The sequence below is a fragment of the Lissotriton vulgaris genome, chromosome 12 (genome assembly GCF_964263255.1).
Source record: "Lissotriton vulgaris chromosome 12, aLisVul1.2, whole genome shotgun sequence".
NCBI lineage: Eukaryota > Metazoa > Chordata > Amphibia > Caudata > Salamandridae > Lissotriton > Lissotriton vulgaris.
Window position 1 is genome coordinate 719,269,182 of NC_141700.1, and position 22,107 is coordinate 719,291,288.

At 46.3% G+C, this 22,107-nt stretch overlaps 1 protein-coding gene across 1 annotated transcript in view; it reads left to right on the forward strand.

The window, feature by feature from the left end:
• The window catches only part of LOC147678114 (hydroperoxide isomerase ALOXE3-like), a 156,896-nt gene that overhangs the window by 127,671 nt on the left and 7,118 nt on the right, over positions 1–22,107 (forward strand). Inside the window, exons 11-12 of the mRNA XM_086945978.1 lie at positions 19,318–19,439; positions 19,948–20,048. Of these exons, the coding sequence (XP_086802104.1) occupies positions 19,318–19,439; positions 19,948–20,048 (223 nt within the window). The remainder of the gene's footprint in view (positions 1–19,317; positions 19,440–19,947; positions 20,049–22,107) is intronic.

The window sequence follows — 22,107 nt, forward strand, 5'->3', positions numbered from 1 at the left end:
GACAACAAACATTTGTCGTTTGAAGTAAGGCACAAGCCTGTGCCATACTAGAGAGTAGAGGAAAGTTGTGGAGAAGGGTGCAGAAAAGAAGACAGTTTACGTCAGGCACAAAGAGTTGAGCGAGACTGGGTACTGCTTAACATTCAGATTGGCAGTAATTCCCAGAGTAGTACATTCATACAGAAATGTTCATTAATCAACTGTATGTCTACTAAGCTAAGTCGATGGCGTTTCGATCCAGCGCTCAAAATTATAATGGGATCATCATCAGGACTTAATAATTGCCTGGTATAACAAGGAATATGCACCTGTAAGGGAAAAAACAGGAGAGAAACAGAGAAGGAAATAGGTATTTAGATTGCTGTTCTGCTGTAGAAATTCGAGGTCAACTGAGTCACATTCAATACTTTGCAAGATTCGGAATCGCAGTGCAGTGAGAAGTGCCATAAAGTGTTTGGTTTATTGTCATCATCGGTGCCAATGGTGTTCTGAGTACTACTACTTCATGTGCAGACCATCAAGGGTAATTGAATTATGGCTAGGCATGGGGATGGTGTTGGGCTGTGAGCATTTGGTGAAAGACTGCCATTTCCGTGAAGGTGAGGAAATGACACCATGTGCACTTATCTAGTAAGTCATGATTGGTCTGGTGATGAATGGTGCTGGGGTTTCATTACTTAGGTCAAGAATTAATGGAAAGGATCAATGCTAGACGTTGTGGAACGTCATAGCGATTGGCGTACCCTCAGGGCTGAAGTAATCTGGGTTGCGCCTTGGTCTGTTCCAAGGTGCCGGATGGCTGGTAATTCAGTTTGCGGTCACTGCAGGAGGAGAATCGGCATTAATTGCTAAGAAGCGGTAAGTGTGGCCGACCGCCTCTGTGGCCGGAACTTACCTATTGACTAGTTAGAGATGGCGGGGTAATATAGAACGTCGAGGCAAGTCCCGGGTGGGTGCCCCGTCCTGTAGTAATAAGGCAGCGTTCAATGTGATATTCGGTCCGCTGGAAGAAGAGCATTGCGGAGTTTAGATGCAATGAAGGGTTAAATTATGGACCTCAGTGAAAGCTATGGGGGCTTCCACCGCTTCCACCGCTCCGGTGGAAGCTTGTCCGTTGATGCAGTCGGTATGTTACACGATCAGCTGCAGGAAAGAAGGGTTTTAATTTTACAATTATGACCGGGTTCCATAGACTAGCAAGGTAGTCGAGATAAGTTTGTGCTGGAGGGGCTTCTTACCTCTAAAGGATACTCGGACGGCGTGCCGATCCACAGGTTCCGCATTGGTAGCGCTGCTTCCTAGTGAGCGAACGCGTTACCGGGGGATAAGGCAGTAAGGTCAGGTGACGAGCGTCACGTGATCGCGGATTAACTAAGAATGGTGGCGGCCATCTTGAAATGGGTAATTGCGCTATGAGAAGCGTGATAAAAGCGGCGCAAGTAGGGTGATTTCATGCTGTGCATTTCATAATTGTGCCAATATCGTTCGGAAATTATTTAGGGTGATTAATTAAATAAAGTGAAGCATGTGTGATAAAAACGATTAAAAGTGATTAAAAAATATATAAGCAGATTACTTTCGAACACAATATACTCTGAGGCCCCCAGTGTTTCAATAGATTCTTATGGGGCAATGTTTGCACTTTCTGAGTCCATTTTACTATAATCTGCGAAAAAAGTTTTTGAGCTCAGAGCAGGTTTGTCTAGTCCTCGCTTCTTCTTTTCTGCACCCTTCTACACAACTTTCCTCTACCCTCTAGTACGGCACAGGCTTGTGCCTTACTTCAAACGACAAATGTTTGTTGTCAAATTGTACCTTACACTTTGAATACTTGTTATATTTTCATAATAAATTCTTTGCCCAAACTTCCTATTAGCACTAGGGGGGCCCACCGCTAGTAGTGCGCGGTCCCTCACTGGCAAGTAGGATGCCACCGACACGGTGGCGGATGCAGCCCGCATACATTACATTGTGGAGGGCAGTGCTGTAAGCAGTACCCGCCACAAAGCAATATATGCATGTTGTGCATTGGCATGCACAACGTGACAAGCACCGCGCAGTGCCTGCCACCTTGTGCATGCCAATGTTGGGGGGTACCATGGGCCCGCAACAGGCCCTAAAAGGATACACTGTATGCCTTTCCATGGCAGCTTTCGGAGTGAGCCGTTGCCACTCTAACGCTTGGAGGCGCGTTGGCGATTAGGAAGCCCTGACCGTGATACCGCTCAATCAAAGGGAGTTGACGATTGCGACTAAAATCAGCTCAGTGGGTTAACGCCTGACCATTCAACCACTGATTTGGGATGTCATTAATAGGACGTAAATCCATGGAACAAGTTTGAGGAATTCTAACAATAGCTGCACACAGTATCCACTTGATTGAATCTTTGGACTCTGATAAACTGCCTCGTGGTTACTTTGAAATTCACCTGGGAACATACACCCATCAGATTCATTGTGCAGGTTTTGGTATCTGGGCTTAGAATAGAAGCCAGTGGACTACATGGACTAATCCCTACTTGAGTAAATAACGACTACTACTTCCTCAACAGGGGTCAACAAGATAACCCTGCGTTGCCCCGTCTTTTATGTCCTGAAGAAGACTTGCATGGCCCAGGCACAACTGACCGCAAGGCCGCAAGACGAGTCGAAACGTCGACACTTTGTTTAATACCTGGACCACTACCTATATCCTCCCCTTGTGATATAGTGCAGACAATGGTTACATCTTATGTCTGATAACAATGATTAAGAAGCCTTTTGGACTATTTGAATGTGGTCAGGTTCTCTGATCCAGCACTTACTGGCTGGTATTTTTCTGAAAAAGTAGAAATTGTTGGTTTTATCAATTATGTGTGATTTCTTTTCCTTTTCACCCTATCACTTGCACTTTCTTTGACACCCCTTTTCTACTGCACGCTATATACGGGGCAATTACTATTACAATTCTAGATGTATATATAAAAACTCAAAAAATACATAAAAATTTGTAATTTGCAATTCAAATGCTATATATGACAATAGATTAAAATATTGCATATATTCTTGGACCGTGGTGTTGTTGTTGCCAATTCTTATGTTTCTTCATTAGTTGGGTTGAGTAGTGACAAATAGTATATGCTCTCTAATCAATTAAGGTTTGATTCATTTCATTTATATCAAGTTATAGGTCTCGGACCATTGTATGTTGTTATCAAAATAGAACCTCAGCAGGCTCACTTGCAGTCGCCATTTTGTGAGTTATCTATATACATGCATTTAAAAATGGACTCCTGTCTTCATATAGTCAAGCACCATACATGCAGTTGAAGCTCACACTAATACAGCCACACAGAACAAACATGTATTCACCATTTATGCCCTACGTCACATGGAAAAACTAAAAGACTAGGCTGTGGGAGTCTAGATAAATATTTTACCAGGAGCACCCAGTAAGCATTCACTTTTACCACTGAAAGGCAAAAAGGGCTTGTCCCTTTATTAAACCATTTTGCTGCCAGTCTCAGTCCTGTGAAAGGTCAGTTTCTTTTCAGAAGTGGGATACTTTAGGGATATATCTTCACCTTAGAGCAGAGGTATTCAAACTTTTCCAGGTTGGGCCCCCCCAGCTGAATTCCCCCAGATGTTGGGCCCCCCCCACCACCCGACCAAAACCTCGGGAATCCGGCACACCACATGATCGACTGCAACGCGCACACCACGGGCCATATCCAGCAAACAATGCTCAACACAACAAGAGTGCCTAGCGAACTGCAGGCCTGTGAGTGGGTGTGGCGAAACGACAGAGGCGTACCACACAGCTCAAAACACAATCCTCCAAGGCAAAGGAAGTCATCACAACCCTCTCCATCCATCATGTACACCTTGTCATCCACCAACTCCCCCACCATTCATTCCTTCTCTCCATATGTGCCCCATCCACATCTAGACCCCTTCCACCACTTGCAAACCCATCCACCATCCATCTCTCCATCCATCATCTCACCCATCCATCCCTCCATCCACCCCTCACCCATCCATCCATCATCCATCCATCCCTTCACCCAATCCATCCCCTCACCAATCCATCCACTCTTCCACCCATCCATCCACCCACTCATCCATCCAACCACTCACCCCTTCACCCAAGCTATCCTCCCACTCATCCATCCACTCCTCCATTCATCCATCCACTCCTCCATTCATCCATCCACTCCTCCACCCATCCATCCACTCCTCCACCCATCCATCCATCCACTCACTCATCCATCCAACCACCCACCCTCTCACCCATCCAGCCATCCCCCCACCCACTCATCCATCCACCCAGTCACTCATCCGTCCACCCACTCAACCCCCCACTCATCCATCCACCCACCCATCCATCCATCTCTCCCGCTCTCCACCCTCCCCCCCTCATGCATGCACTCTCTGACCCATCCATCTCCATGCTCCTCTCCTCACCCATCTATGCACACACTTGCCCATCCACTCTGCCAATCATTCATCCATGTCCTCACTCATCCATCCATCCATCCTCTCTCTCCATTCCCCCCTCACCCAGCCACCCATCCCTTCATCCACCCTTCACCCATCCACCCACTCATCCATCCACTCATGAATCCATCCATTGACCTCTCACCCACCCCTTCACTCCTCCATCCATCCCCCGTCCATCCACCCTCCTCAATCACCCATCCCCACATCCACCCCTTCACTCATCCATCCATTCATTCATTCATTCACCCCTTCACCCATCAATACATCAATCCATCCATCCATCACCTCTCTCATCCATCCACCCACCGACTCGTCCACCTTCCACCCCCCATCGGTCCATCCACCATTTCACTGATCCATCCATCCCTCCACCCATCCATCTACCCTTCCAACCATACACACATCCATCCACTCCCATCCATCCCTCCACTCATGCATCCATCTTGTCTCCCACCATCCATCCACCCCTTCACCCATCCATCCCCTCACTCATCCATCCACCTCCCCACCCATACATCCACCATGTCAACCACACATCCACCATTCCACCCATCACTCCACCCATACATCCACCACTCCACCCATACATCTATTCATCCACATGGCAACATAACGGACGTCTGGTGGCCGGCTCCACCCGACATCCCTCTCACATTTGATGATTCAAATTTGAATCTGCAGACCAACATCCCTAAATACAGACACTTCGGTGCCCCACACAAAGATCCTCATGAGTTGATGACCGCAGACCAGAGCCCACCGTCCCGATTCATGGCCCAAACCCGGATTGCAACCTCTCCCTCCTTTCCCAAAATAACTGAAGGACTCCCGCCCCCACACCCTCCCCCTCACTCCCACCCCCCTTGAAAGGCTGGGGCCCTGGGCCAGAGCCCACCCCGCCCGTGCCTCAAACCCTCTAGGGCACAGCTTTCCAAACTTTTCATGGTAGGGACACACTTTTTGGAGATGCATCATTTTGGGACACAGCAAGGCAGTATAGCGAACAAGCGTAGTGTAGCGAGCCCGAAACACAGGGGAGTTTGGGGGGTTCTCATGCACTCGGTCTGTCTCCCTCTCTAACTGTCTCCCTCTCTCTGTCTCCCACCCTCTGTCTCCCTCCCTCTGTCTCCCTCTGTCTGTCTCCATCTGTCTGTCTACCTCCCTCTGTCTGTCTCTCCCTCCCTCTGTCTACCCTGGACTCCCTCCCTCTGTCTCCCTCCCTCTGTCTCCCTCCCTCCCTCTGTCTCCCTCTATCTGTCTCCCTCCCTCCCTCCCTCTCTGTCTCCCTCTGTCTCCTTCCCTCTGTCTCCGTCCCTCTCTCCCCCTCTGTCTCCATTTCTCTGGCTCCCTCTCTCTCTGTCTTCCTCCCTCTGTCTCCCTCTGTCTCCCTCCTTCTGCCTGTCACCCTCTGTCCCCTCACCCCAGCTTACAGGGCACACACACAGCCGCACCGAGTACTTTGCAGGTACTTTCACAGGTACTTTCCTCAGTCTGACACTTGGCTGTGTCTTTGTCACACGTGTGTCTATATCACCTATTGCTCTCACCTGTCACAACTTTCACACCTGAAGTGTGGCCAATCATGAAAACACCAGCAGGTTGTTCAAGGAGTAATTCTGGAGTAATTGAATTTGTATACGTTATACAGAAAATTAGCCCAGGAGTGCACATCCAGGTCCAACGACTTCAAACTTCAGGGCAACGTGGCCCGATTGCCGCCACCAAATTATCATGCCAGCCTGCATCCAAGCTGATGGGAAGGGGGAAACATGATAGCAAAGAGTTCTGATGACCCTGATGAGGTGCACTATGAGGCACTGTGCGGGAATGGCGCGAGGTCAGGCTGTGCGCCGAGTATGGGTGCCTTTGAGGGTCCCAGGAACAAGAGGACGTGGCCCTAGCGACAGACCTGCAGACTCTGGCAAAAGAGAACAAAATTGGAGTCTCTGGGCCCGCACCACATCCTTGGATTTTGGCCAAATCACATAATCGTCTCGTGCCTAAAAACAGGAATGTGACCTTGTGTAATATAATATGTTAAAGCGATCCAATACATTCGGATCGAGTTTGCTCTATATAAAAGTGCAAAATTAGAGCGGCAATTAACCCGTGGTCTCACGGCACGGTGCAATATGTCAGCTTATAAAAGGAAGGTGCTTGGGGGGCGGTATCCACAGACTGACTTTTCCCGGTAAATTAAAATTCACGTCCGTTTTTTCTTCAGGCAAGAAATTACACTCCGGGCGTGGAGAGACGCCTAGAAGCAGTGCGGGGCAGCAGGAATGATACAGGCAGTTGTAAAGGGAGAGAGGAGTAGTGTCTGGGTAAGGGGTCAGGGCATGGGTGAAAGGCAGTACTGAAATGGCAAGAAAGCATGGGAGTGGCTGGCGAGCTACGCAGAGACGGAGGGTCAGAAAAGCATGTACATTTGGGGCAGAGCAGTTAAGACACTGCATCTCCGCAACACACCCACACATGGCAGGCGAAGAGCTAACTCTCCCAGGAGGGGGCCAATTCATGGAGTCAACAGCTTCAGCTGCAGTGGGAGGCAAGGGGTCTCCTCTGCTAAAGCTGAAAGAGTGTCTGTTTGTTTGCTTTCGTTTTTAGCAGAGGAGACCCCTGCCTCGCACGCAGCCGAAGGTGTCGACTCGTGAATTGGCCCCCTCCTGGGAGAATCACCCAGACAAAGAAACGGGCACAAAGGGAAGATCGGAGTGGAGCGCGGGCCCCCCCTGGGATGGTGCCGCGCCCCCCCAGGGGGGCGCGCCCCACAGTTTGAAGAACCCTGCCTTAGAGCAATGCTCAGGGGACTCCAAGTTATCACCATGGAAGAGTTCCTCAGTGACCATACATGGTTGTCATGTTTGCTGAGGCAAAAAAAAAAGCACACACTCTTGTTTAGAGCGAAGCTAGGAGCAAGGTGCGTGCTCTCCACACCCGAAAACAAAAGGGGTCTCCCAGTGAGATTACTACCATCAGCACCATGGAGTGGAGAAGTGAGGAGGACCAAGACAGGTTCCAAATTTCAGTTCATCCAAGGCACTACCCTAGCAAAGGTCTGCCTTCCTCATCTGACATACTTCCATGAAGCACTCCAAGTCCTGTAAGTGCCATGTGAAGTGAGTGCCACCTCAAATGCTGGATGCAGGTCGTGAACAGTCTTGCATAAGGATTTCCATAGAAGCTTAAAAGTGACATCGATTTTTGTTTGTGTCATGTCCTCTCTTCCAAAGACCATTTCCTCTTGCACATCAAACCATCTTTGTTTTCAACATTCTCCATCACTCTCTGGGGAGAAGTGGGAGTGGCCAATTTTCTTCGCAAAAACTCCCTCCTACAGCTCCTACTCTGTCCTGTGGATGCCTTAATTTGGGGAAGTTGAAAAAACAAGCATTAACATGCATACAGTTTGAATGTATTGGGGTCTATTACGATAGGCCGCAGGGGTGCGACGGTAACACACCTGCAATTAGGATGCCACTGCTACCATGGCATCCCCCATTCCCAGCACTGTGGCGGACGGTGCTCACAGCACCACCTCCCACAGTGCTGGGAATGCATGTTGTGCATTGGCATGCACTAGGTGACAGGCACCGTGCTGTGCATGTCACCATGTCCATGCCAATGCAGGGGGGTACCATAGGTACCCCCCATGAGCACCACCCCAACATCCTGGGGCCCCTTACAGGTATCCAACAGCAAAAAATGCATGCCTCACCGCCATGGAAAGGCTGCTCTCTGCCTGCATGTTAATATGGATGGCGATGTCTTCCAGACACTGCCACCATATTAAGCCCCTTTTCCACCCGGTCGACTCGTCGATGGGTGGAAAAGCGGCAGACGGTGTTCCCATCTGCCGCTGACCCCCCAGCCATCCTAATGTGGCAGGGGGTCATTCAGGCGTGGATGGTGGGCGGACCCCCCCGCTAGGCCTGCGGTGGCTACCACCGGCCAGGCGGGGTGGTCCGCCCTCCATCTGAATAACCCCTTTTGTCTGCTGGCTGCTGGCTGCAGACTGGGGACCTGATAAGTAGCTCTTACTGTAATACAGACTTGGAGTTGATATCTTCTGTTATTTCCGGCTGGTAAATGAGGGGAAAGTTGCTAGCATATTTCTTCAACAGAATATGGTGTTGATGGTGTTTCCTTTTCCCTACTGCTAAAGGTACATGTTGGGTGAAATCCAAGGTCTTTGGAAAGATACAAAGTTTCAGTTGAGATCTTTCTCCAAATGGTCCACAGAACACCATCAGAAGTCTCCTATTCTTGCAAGGCCGGACTGGTCCTTTAACCCATTGTTCATTTCTTCATCGGTTGGAGCCTTTGGAGGCAGGTTTTTGAGAGCCAACCCCTCCTGGTGGGCCTTCAGAAAGATGCTCCAGTTTCCCACGTTTTACTGCAGCAGGCACAGCCATGTGAGAGGGAAATGAGATAGTAATGAGAGAAGCTATTTGATAATTTTTGCTTTCTGTCAGAAAAGGCAGACTATCAGAAAGGACAGGTGAGCTTTGTTGGTTGGGCGTCATTGTGGTGAGATAATTTTTGCTTGATTTCCGAACCAACTAGTGGCTTTGTGCCCAGTGAACATGAACAACTTGTGCTCGTACCATGGTATTAATCCTGGGTCACCTCCAGAGTAGCAAACTGGAGTAATGGATGGAATGTCAGTAGGTTCTTATTGTGGTGTGAGGATGTCAGATTTATTCTGGGCCTCCACTAAATTTCTCATAAGCGCCTTATACCAAGGTTGAAAAGGAGAGGAATTTGGGGAATGCAGCAAGACCAGAGATTGTACTTCATTACTCATGTATAATAGGAGTAGTTCCAAGTGGTTTGATAAAGTTGATTCAGTCCATCTATTCTAGAGATCAAGGGCCATATTTATGAAAGTTACCATTTGCGATTTCCAAATATCATTTTCATAGAAATCACTATTCAAACATTGCAAACTGAGATGTACAGAAGAGAATATTCCACTATTAGCAATTCTGTCACATTCTCAATTGCAATTAGGAATGTTCCTTTTTTTGGAAATTGCAGTGAAGTTGCATTTTTGATGCAGAATGATGATGTAAGAACCAGGAAGTTTAGAAATGCAGGATGTGGCCACAGCTCCGAAGCATAGGAAAATACGGGAAGGAAGGTGTTTTCCTCTGTTATTACTGGCAGTGACATTCACATTTCCCTACAACTCTATGACTATGGGTGATGGGGAAAAGGACCTTGGGGCAGGGAACGTAAAGTTGCATTTTCTGATAAGGTGCTAGCGCTATTAGCTGGTCCATGTTTGCCACACATTACCCAGTCATGTGGCAAAGCATAATTTTCTTTTTTAACTTGGAACAGCATCCTGGAAAAAGTGTAATCTCTTTTGGTCTCACCCAGAGGATTATACCTGAAATAAGGAAACACTAGAATGCTCCTCCGAATATCCTCCTCCCAAACCAATGGAATCACTTTTTGAGGGGACACTTGAACCTGAAAGTGATGTGGCAGTGTCAGACATTGACACCTCCAATCCTGCAGGCTTCAGTCAAGGAAAATCATTTTTTGATGTATATGGTGACTCGAAGTTTGTCGCCCGCTAAGCAAGCACGAGTCAAAGCAACAATTTCAGCTACCTGAGCGGAGTGTACTCCTTCCAGGCAAGCGGCTTCTATTACTCTCGTAATTGTGCAAACTGCATAAGCTGCTCTCAGCTGACCGACATTGTCTCTTACACATGAACCATCAACAAAGAATATTTCATCGGGGTCAGTCAATGGCTCATCCACAATATCGGGTCTCGGTTTGGTGCATAGTTCAGTCACATCAAGGCAGTCATGATCTGTACAAACTTCGTCATCTATCTCATTTGGAAGTGGCATCAAAGTTGCAGGATTCAAGACGGAGCATCTTTTTAGGGTCACATTCTCGGCAGCCAGTATGACTTGCTCGTAGCGTGTGAGCCTGCTATTTGTCAGATGCTGAGTCTTAGTCCAGGTCATTAACAGTTCTACAGAATGTGGTACATACACAACTAACTGATGACCCATGACTAAGCTTTCAGAACGTTCAATGCTGACACCCGTTGCAGCTACGGATTTGAGACATCCGGGCAACGCTGCGGCTACTGGATCCAATGTAGCCGAAAAATACGCCACTGGCCTGCGCGCATCTCCATGTATCTGGGCCAAGACTGCTAACCGCATCCCTCTCTTTCGCAGCAGTAAAGCAAAAATGGTTTTGTGTAATCAGGCATTTCTAAAGCTGGGGCGCGACATAAGTCCTCCCTCAGCTGCAAAAACGCCATCAAACAATCTTTGTCCCATGGTACCGGATCACTCACTCCTTTATGCGTCAGTTGTAATAAAGGTTTTGCCTTCAGTGAGAAGTTGGCTATCCACTGCCGACAATAACTGACCATACCTAGAAACATCCTGACTTCTCTTTGTGTTGTAGGCGCGTTCATTTTCATGATCGCCTCTATTCTGTCTGGAGACACCTTCCGCTTTCCCTTTTCAATCCTATGGCCCAAGTATTGCACCTCAGTCATACAATATTGCAATTTACTTGGAGACACCTTGTGTCCATTCTCGGCCAAGTGATTTAACAAGGTTATGGTGTCTTCTCTGCAAGCTTCCTCCGTTTCTGACGCAACTAGGAGGTCGTCTATGTACTGGACTAGAACCGAATTCTTGGGCAGTACTAGACTTTCAAGATTTCGTTTTAATAACTGGTTAAAGATCGATGGGCTTTCTGTATACCCCTGAGGGATACGACACCATGTTAAGACGCGATCTTCCAGCTTAAAAGCGAAAAGATACTGGCTCTCTTCATCTAAAGGAATCGAAAAGAAAGCCTGGCACAAATCTATCACTGTAAACCATTCAGCTTGGAACGGTATCTGAAATAATATCACTGATGGATTCGGTACCACTGGACAACATGAGACAACAATATTATTAATCTTCCGAAGATCCTGCACTATTCTGTATTTTCCACTAGGCTTCTGCAAACCCATAATCGGGGAGTTACATGGACTTCCCACGATCTCCTTCAGTATTCCCTGTTTAATCATGTATTCGATCACAGGCTTTATTCCTGCAATCGTCTCTGGAGTCAACTTGTATTGTGGAGTTCTTGGATACTCAGCATTGGGTCTTACCAAGATTTTTACTGGTTCTACTCCTTTGATCAGTCCTATTTCTTCTCCAGTAAAATCCCACACCTCAGCTGACACTTTCTCCCTCAAATCCTGTGAAAGCTCTTCCACTGTTAAGGTAGGATATAGTTCCACGCACTCTTGCGAGTTTACAACTTTAAAATCGGCATCCTCATCATTGGTCTGCACTTCTACTCCTTCAGGTGTACAATGTATTGTGCAATTTAGTTTACACAACAGATCTCTTCCTAGCAAACACACAGGGCTAGAATCACAGATCACAAACTGATGTTCGTCACTGTAATTCCCTATCTTTACTGACACTGGTTCGGTCAGAGGATTAGTCATCCTCTTGTTTGCGACTCCTACCACCTGAATCGTCTCTCCCGAGATTGGCAAACCTGGGACTACCGCTGATCTCAACGTAGATCGAGTAGCACCCGTATCTACCAAAAAGGTTGTAGGACATCCAGCTACTTCAGCCTCTACGTATGGTCCTCTCTGATCTACTTCCAGGGCTGCTCCTAGAGTACAGTCTTCCTCCCTATTCACTCGTTGCCCTGTAAGAGGATCAACGTAGTAGCATTCTTTTCCTCCTACAAACAATGGCATTTGTCTATAGGTTTTCCCTCCATTTGTAATGCGAGGCGGTTGAGGAAACGGGGCTCGAGGAGTCTGAGTCCCCCCTTTGATAAACTTTCCCTTCGGGGCTGCGGCTCCCTTAACCACGTTATTCTGTACCTCTTCCTCCTCTTGTTCTAATTCCCCTGTCTCAACATTGTGAGGACACTCGCGTCTCCAATGTCCCACTTCGTTACACTGATGACACCTAGTTGTCCTTTTCAATGTCGCGATATCCATTCTCGGTCTCGGTCTTTCTTCCTCATCTCTGCTCTGATTATTCTGTTTCTTTGCTTGCGCTCCTGTTCCCTGTTGCCGCTGTCCACCCTTTCCAGCTGCTTGCATTTGTACCAGCATTAATTTTTCCTTGAGTTTCTTCGCTTTTGAATCTATCTCATCGCTACAGTACCTTGCATACCTCAGAATTTCGTCTAAAGGTTTGTTCTGCCAACAAATCAGATGCTGTTGTATCATCAGGCTTATGTCTGGTCTCAATCCTAAAACAAACTTCGACACAAACTGTCCTATGTCCTTAGGATCCATCACGTCTAACCCACTGTATTGTTTAAATGCTTTCAGTAGCCTCTCATAGAACTCGTGAACTGTCTCTTTGGGCTCTTGAGTTGTTCGATCTATCTTAACCCAATCTATGTCTTGTACTGGCACTTTCTCTTTCAGCCATGTTATCACTCTTTCGTATTTTTCCATGACTCTATCTGATGGACCATTTGTCCGGTTGTCTCTCGGAGGCTCACAGGTAGGCCATTCAACATTAAGCTTGCATGCCGTCCACAAATCTCCGGGTACTACGATATCGAACAATGTGTTCAAATCGATCCACAGCACCTTAGAGATCTTTACGAACCTCTCTACCTGCTTGTACCACTCAACGGGATTTTCTCTTAACTTTGGGAAGGAATTGGTAAATGCCGCCAAATCCCCCCTACTCCAGGGTACATGAACGTAATTTCCGTTCGCGATTTCTCGCAAAGGGAAAGCTTCCATTCGCATTAGGTCTGTATCTTGGGACTTCGCAATTGTACTTCTTCTAACAGATCCCTTCTTAGACCATTTTTCCTCCCATCTATCCAGATCTCTCCATATTCTGATACACATGACTAATTCCCGTATGTGTACTCTTAGTCCTATCGTTCTGCGTTCATCCAGATCTAGGTCTGTGCAATTTAGCCTATGATTGGGCTGTAAGGCTTTGGTTCGTGACAGGTCTATCATATATCTATTTGCCAAATTAGATAAATTTTCATGAGCTGACCTCGCTCTCCGAGTAACATCCTTGGCTAAGAACAATATTTCATCTGGTGCGTACAATTCTAACCTCTCTATTTTCACTGTGCCGTCAATTATTTCATCTAAGTCTGATTTTAGGCTCATTACATCAATCCGTCTGGCTTTTATTTCGGCTCTCAGTATGTCAGTCCTAGGTGGTTCGCTCATACCTCTCTCACCTCCACTATGCGCCCTACGCCTAAGCACAGGTGAGTTATGAGGAGTTTTCCTTCCATCTCTTTGTTCCCACCTCTCTAGATCCCAAGCCTTTCCATCTTCCCGTGGGGTGTGGTGGAGCATTACTCCATCCCCCATCCCTACAGTGCGCCTTTTTGGCTCGGTTTCTCCAGATTCGAGATAGGATCCACCGTTCTGTTCTAAATCACTGTAACTCGCTTGCTGTCTGGTGTCGCTCAATAAAATGAAAGGTCCTCGCCGGTCTTCCATGTTCCCGTGATCTCGTTCTTGATCACCAGAAGTATGGCGGGACGTTTCGCGACTCCCTATATTCCCATGACTTCGCCCATGATCACCGGATGCATGGCGAGACCCTTCACGACTCTCCATGTTCCCGTGATTCCAATGTTGCACTGTTTCACCCGGGGTATGGTGAGTGCATCTGAAAGTATTACGGTACTCCTGCGTCCTTCGTTCTCCTTCACTAAAGGTGACGCGAGGCACTTCGCCACACCCTGTACTCCTGTCGTCGCACATTTGCCTATTGCCGCCAATAGTAGGACAATTATTTCCTCTGCTTTCCTGACTCCCTCTCTCCCACTCCGGGCTGCTTTCGCCAGCTCCACAATGAGAGAGGATCCGGTTATTCTGGTCTCTCCACTCTGCTCCTGTTTCTAACCTTTTATTCCGAGCCTCTTCGGCAGTATCCCATTCTTTCAGGTATTCCCTTAATTCTTTATGGGTTTTCGGCTTTGGTCCCCTTAAGTCCATTGGCCCTCTTTGACGCCCTTGTTCTACCCAGGGACCTGTTGCTGCATCTAATGGAGTACTCCGACTCCTCGGTGCTAGTATCTGCCTCCGAGGATCCCTATTCTCCATCTCTGCCCTTTCCCTATCCCATCGTGCCTGTTCCTCCTGCTGGACCCCTTCTGGGTTGTAGATTGACACGATAGGGCCTATGGTAACCGGTACTTGTAGAGCATCCGGCATTTGATAAGATCTTGCATGTTGCGTTTCTGGCATTTTCTGGACCACGAATCTTCCCACTACTCTCTGTTCGGAACTAGATTGAGGTACTTCCTCCTCTTTCTTGGCATCCCACTCTGTTACTGGGATCGATTTGTATTCCCCCCATCTAGCTCCGTCCTCTTGTGGTAATATAGGACTTGCGGCCCCTCCGCTGTATGAAGGTGGTCTATCTGTCAATAGCCTCTCTATCAGATCCTCTTCTGTCTCGCTTTCCTCTTCTTCCTCTAGAGGTTTCTTTTCTCCCGTAACTTCTAGCATCGGGTACAGTTTATCTGCTTCTATCTTTTGTACTCTCCATTTCTTAGCTTCCTCATCCCATTTGGCATCCTGTACTGCCTTTACTGATCGTCTCACTCTTTCTTGGCGCCTCTTTACGCTCTTTTCGTGTGCTGTTCTAAACCATACACTAAGTGCTTCGAACTGTGTTGGCCTCGGTAGAGGTCTTGTTGCAAGCATTACCGTTTTTAGTTCGTTCAACACATCTAGTTTAAACGTTCCGAATCTCGGAAACGTCAGTTCCTTACTCCCTTCAGTCAGCTTATTCCACTCGGAAATCCATAATATCGAGTGCAAGCCTACATTCACTGCCATATAATAAGCTGGTGTGCCTTCTGGTGGAGCTTCCTCTCCGGCATATAAGTTTCTTCTATTTCTCCTAAAGAGTGCTCTTAAACTCTTAAAACACTTCTTTTTCGATAATTTACAATTTTCCCTTTACTCTTCCTTGTTTACGTCCCACTGACAACCAACCAACCAATCCCTACGCGGTTCTCGCTAATCGGCCTATCTCAGCGCGACTCTTCGCTGACCGACCAATCTCAGCGCGACTCTTTGCTGACGTCTGACAAACTAACCAATCTCAGCGCGGTTCTATGCTGACGTCACTCGTTCCCTCTTGCAGCAATTCTCCTTCTTTCTCAATTTGTCTCACGATTTCGCATGCGTTTTCATTCATACACCGAAAAATGACTACTTCCGTCCAAGCGATCACTTTTCTCTGACTGTACGGCCACAGTCTAACTGTAATTGTCACCTTAACTGACGAAACGTCTTCCCTCTTACGGTCAGACGATCGCCTCAACTGATAGGTTACTTACACACAGTAAACGTACGACCAGCGTCCGTTACTCATTCACTCACTCTTACGCTCCCCCTATCATCGGTCTGTCGGGAAAATCAATGGTACCTCATGACTCCCTTTCAATGGTAGACAAATTACTCTGGGTGTTCGATACACCCGAACCACTTAAGTCCTTCCCTGGAGCTTAAGATTTCATCCGGTTGCGCGCGCTCACAACCTTCCCTCAATCACACTACAGGCATTCAACTCCGCTTGACATTACAACACAGGAACAACATAAAACACCGCAATCTTACAACGCATGACCCTTATACTCACTCTCGACCGACTCTGCTGCTTTTCTCTCGACGCACCGTCAGCACCGTCTTCGGCAGGGATTCTTCTTCTGGTCGTCGATGACTAGGGACCTTGGGGTAATCTAAACCTGGCCTAGGTCGTCTTCCTCAAGAAGATAACCATCATTACTCTGCTACCAACTGCGGGGAATGAGATTTTGATATCAATTTATGATCAATTTAATAACTTATCTCATTCATCTATTTTGGACCGCTAGTATCTGTCATTGAGTAAAAGACAACCCCCGCATAGGTTAGACAAACCCCATTAACTGACGCCACTCGGAAGAACCACTTACAACTGATAAAGTTTGAAAGTTTTTATATAAAAGTCAAAGTTGGATGCAATTACAATCCGCTCAGGATAAACCTCAAAGTATACAAAAGAATACAAAATCAATTCCAATATCAGCAATTTAAAGCTTCGAAGTAAAGTGGTTCCTTGGCGTCATCTACAGAAAGAGAAAAGTATCACGTTAAATCTGTCCCTACTCTATGCTAAGTGACATCCCTACTTCGCAAGTTCCTAACCTAAAAAGGTGTCAGCAGTTTGACTTCCAAAGAAGATCAAACTCTCTTAGCCTCTAAAGGTAACTTAAGTTTAAGAAGCAGTACCCTCTCTGCCTACCCATCCGCTCTTCTTAAGGGTCCTCGGCCTACTGCTCTCTTGCGCTCTGATCTCTCTCAGCGCATCTGCTCAAGTCATCTACCCTTCGCCCTTCTCTCTCTGAGCTGTTCTGAGCCAATCGCCTTGGCTAATCGCTCTGAGCAATTCGCTTCCCTGTTCCTAATCTCCAATTGCTATCTTATCCCCGGGGTGCTGTCCCTAAAATACACAATCACAGTGTGGGTGGAACGCCCCTTGACGCCCACCACGGACTTTCCCCGATGATGTCAGCTTCTAGCTTCGTCCATTGCTTCATCTCTTTCGCCGTCCGTTAAGTTGACCTTTCTTCTTTAGATGTCATCTTCATCTTCTTATTGGCGACTTCAACTGACACTTTCAGATCAAAAGTCATATGAACTTAAACAAGACTTTAACTTACAACTGCTATTCTTTGACCTTCTAGGTCCTGTGAATGGTCATTCAAAAACAAGTTTCAAATTCTAAGCGCTTCTCATCACGTTCAGGCAATAAACCTTGTCCAGCGTTGTCACCTTAAATCTAACAAGTGCTAGACTTCTTGGCTCTCACGTCCACATCAAGCTATTTACGACTCCTGCAAGTCCGCTAGATTATATACATTGGACTGTGCTCCTGCTAACCCTTGGTCAGTCAGGTTAGAATCACAAATGACCTAAACCTTTCTAACATTCTCACAAAAAGCCTTCTACACAGTATAACCTTTAACACACATTTATATATTCGTATTTAGCAAAAGTCTGTTACACATATGTGAATACATTGTACATAGAATATAAACTACGTAAAGTATAACTTTATATTCTCATTCTCTATATCGTTTTATACATGTTCTACACATTTCTTCACGTTTCATTTCTCGCTGCTTCTCCGTTTAAAAGTTACACACGTACATGAATTCGACCTTGCACGTTCTACATTTCGTAAGCATTTCTACACCATCTCTACATCAGCCCACTACATATACGGGCCTTCTAAATCTAATACAGGTTCTAAAGTGAATACAGTTACATTTCCTATATTACTTTGGATTATATCGGTTATCTATATGCTATAAGTGTCAATTTCACATTACGATATACGTTTCATTCCTACGTTATTCAATGTGCTTGTAAATATGCCCTATACATAATTTTCATTCAAATTTGCGCTCTCTCATGTGTTTTCTACATGATGGAATTCTCACATTGGACCATCGAAATGCCTTTCATACATACAGGAAAACCATTTGCATTTCCTAACGGGCTGAAATAGTGATTCACACCATTTGGAAATGTAAACTGGCTTTGTACATATTGCCCTGAGTGTCTGCTCATGATCGAGTATACATGTAGAGAACCCATATAAATACTGCTTTATTGAATGTAGGTGTGATGAGGTGGGGAAATTGGGGCAAGATTTACAAACCTATTTTCAATCACAAATACTCTGAACCTGAGTTCAGTCAAATTTTAGGAGTTGGAAACTTTAATTGACTCCTAAAATAGGATTACGATCCCATACTGATTCACTGCTCGCAAGGTGTGTGCTGTAGGTGTCCCTTTTAAATACTCAGCCGGTATGAGATGACTGAAATCCATTTATTTATTTATTTATTTATTTATTTATTTATTTATTTAACTTAACCACCGGGGTCTCTAAGCGCTGTTTTGTCCAGATTGCGTAGTGAGGTATGGCATTCACTTGATCCCAGTAGAGCGCCTAAGGTCTGCTTCATGCTTGCTTAAAAAGTACAGTTTTTAATTTCTTCCTGAAGGATAGCAGATTGCTTTCCTTCCTAAGTTCTGGGGCCAGTTTGTTCCACAACGCTGGGAGTGTGTTGGAGAAAGCACGTCCCCCCACCGTGGCCAGTTTAAAACGGGATTGGGACAAGAGGGTAGCGTCCGATGAGCGCAAAGTCCTGCCCGGTATGTATGGGAATAGGCGGGATTTCAAATACCTTGGTGCTTTGCCATACAGCGCCTTGTGTACGATGCACAGGCCTTTAAATACAACCCTCTGCCGAATCGGAAGCCAATGTAGCTCCTGCATCAGGGGGGAAGAATGGGCAGTCCTGGGTTTCTTATAGATCAGCCTGGCTGCATCATTCATAACCCCCTGTAGTTTATCCAGCAAAACAATAAAACATTACAGCCTCCTGACTTGAGGTGGTGAGTCATTCACAAAGGGAAGGCGGCCGCAGAGTCCAACTCCCCTTTGGGAATGTAAAAGAATGCTTGTTCGAGAATAAGCAGTCGTCCATGGGAACCACTGTCTACTTCTAAAGTTTTCAACAACAAAAAAACGTCATTTTATTTGTATTTAAAAAAATTACTTTATGTAAAGGCAATCAGATATGGTTGTCTGCTGAACCTAACAGTAGGAGACATAGGCCAAACTATTGTTATACAGTTGACTTATAAACACATGCTAAATAAATGTTAGATGAACGACACTTATTTTCTCTTGATCTCTCTTGATTTGGAAGTGTTCCATGTAGACTTTTACCCATTTACTCTACTCCATTCTTTCTTGTTATTAGCTATGTGTCTGGTATTGTGGACTTCTACTATAAGGGTGACGAGAGCATCCAGAAGGACCAAGAACTTCAAGCATGGGTGAGGGAGATCTTCAAAGAAGGCTTCCTGGAGAGAAAATCCTCAGGTATGATTTCTTGAACTTGTCAAGTGTTTTTGTTCATCTTCCCCATTCGCATTCTTCTCACTGATTATGGATGATATCGGAACCACAAAACATTGAGTTGGACTGTGAAATAAAATGTTTTAAGAATTTTTCACACTTGAAGTGTCTTCCAAAGTTAAGAAATTAGAAATTTCTAACACGGTTTGGAAAACATTTTCTGTGTATACTTAAATTTTTAAATCCTACTAGAATGTCAATTTTGGTTTCATAACTCAATCTTATCTATAATTCCAAACCATTTTTCAATGTACTAGAACTCAGAAAGCATTTTGAACAAAGCCGTCAAAGCCATTGGATTATAGCACATTATTTTAAAGATGTAGATAATTTGCCAAAATAAATATCCTGCAGACATATAATTTCAACCAAACAACTGGAGGCCTACCTACCGCTGGTCCATGAGGCACAGGATTTGAGACAGTTAAATGTTTTGTGCGCCTTCATAACATTTTTTCTGGTATTCTTTCAGGAGTGCCATCTTCTCTACAGACCCGTGCTGAATTGATCAAGTATCTGACTATGGTGATTTTCACAAGTTCCGCGCAGCATGCTGCTGTCAACAGTGGGCAGGTAATTGTAAATAGGCTTCTAGTACTATAGGTGGTGGGGAAAAGTAACCAGGGGAATGTAAGTGCTTAGAAAACTCATCTGTACCATATACATCTTAAAAAGGTGTTTGTGAGAGCAAGCAATGGCAGGGTATTGGTACTTTACTGTCTCAAGACTAGGTCTGAGATATATGAATATCACATACATACATACATCAGTACAAGAAGATCAGTAGGGGTTATGGCCAGGGAGGCGACCTGGCAAGACGCGTCTTTCCTGAGCTCCTCACATCGAGCCCCCAATCTCCCCGTCATGGCCCATCATTGGCATTGAGGTTGTTCCTCAGCAATTCCTTCCTGCCCCGAGATCCTGGTGATGAGTGCGAAGACCTTCCCCTGACCTGGTGAGATGCTACAGGGAGGTTAGTCAGGCTATGGAGACGAGAAACTGTGGCCATATTACTAGCGCACCTGGAGCGGTGAGCAGCCTGATTCGATCTGAGTGGAGGCCTCCACTGGTGGTGGAGTACTGCCATCTATGTGAGACGTGAGCACTGGTGGGGGTTATTTCCCTCCATGCCCACCCGCTCTGCTACCTGTGTGCCGGATCACCTTTGTGCATGACTCATGAACCAACATGCCTGCAGTGTCCCAGAGGCCGGGACGGGCTTAGGCCGGGAGCACTGCAACCACCCTGGAGTCTCCAGGGGCTGGCTGTGGGGCACACTGGCACCCACAGTCCATCATTAACTCCCTCTTGCTGCTGTTGCTGCCTTGGCCCCCCTCCTACCCCAGTTATTCTTTGATTCTGGCCACGATTATATGGAGGCAGATCCATCCCAAGATTAAGCTTTATGACCAATTTTGTCGCTGAGGCCTGGGAGTGGGAGTGCGTTGAAGGAATAGGGCTGATCTGTGAGGATGGGCCCTGTGATGTCCTTGGGACTGCTTGGGCTTGGCGACTCCCCCATCTATGAGAGATTGTGTGGGGCGTGGATTGCGCTTTCACCGAGGCCTATGATGTACACAATATTGGACTCTGGCCTGGCTTCATCCCCTTTTTGCTGTGCTATTATGAGTGCATTCTTCACAGTGAAATGATCTGGCCCCCTTTAGACTGCTCTTTGCAGATCATCTCTTTGGGCCAGTGACTGTGTGGGCATAATGCTTTTGGTGCTGTACACATCCAAGCTGATTGACGGGGACTCACTGTGCGTAGCTTTACATACTGGGCCTTTGCTCATTTTGAGCCCTTTGCTCCGGCACCCGAGAATTTCTGTTGCACAGCTGGTGAGGGCCCTGCCTTCAACTGGTTGAACGCATCAGGCTGAGGAGCTTATTGTTGTGTTGGTCCCACCATGGTGGCGCATAATGTTAAACTTCAACATTCTGCAACATATTTCAAAGGTCTGATTTCTCGTGAGTGGCGGATACTGACTCTCAGCCCTAACCTATAGCCCAGACCCGAGATTCTGATTCCCAGGCTCCTGCGACAAAAGTGGAAATAAAGCTACTATTGGTCGAGTTCCACAAAGATCTCTTGTCACTCTGTCAGGACTTCACTAGGGTCATGTCTGACATCGACCTATCTTTGCATCAAATAGATACCCGTCTGACTGTGGTGGAAACAATGGTGGTGGAGCATGCCCTTGATAACTTCAATAGAATTATCCAATAGGAAAAATTAGAAAGGAGTAAATAACATTGCAGGACTAGATAAATGACCTGGAAAACCGTTCTCAACACAATAATATTTGCATCAGGGCCTGTCCAGTGCCATTTCATGAGCTGATTTTGAGTACCATGCCCAGGCCATCTTTGCCCATCTTCTGCTGCATCCTGAAGCAGAATCGCACCCATCGCACCTCAATCGCACCCATCTGGTGTACTTGCCTTTCAACCACAAAAGAATCTTGTTCCAGATACCTTGACGTAAGTGCACTACTTTAATCAAAAAGAACAAATTCTGAGGGCTATGCAACAACATGAACCAATTTGTATCAGGGCATGTCAGATTGGATTTTAAAGACGTTACTCACCACTTGTATAGCAATAAGGTTGCATATTGTTGGACCTTCCTG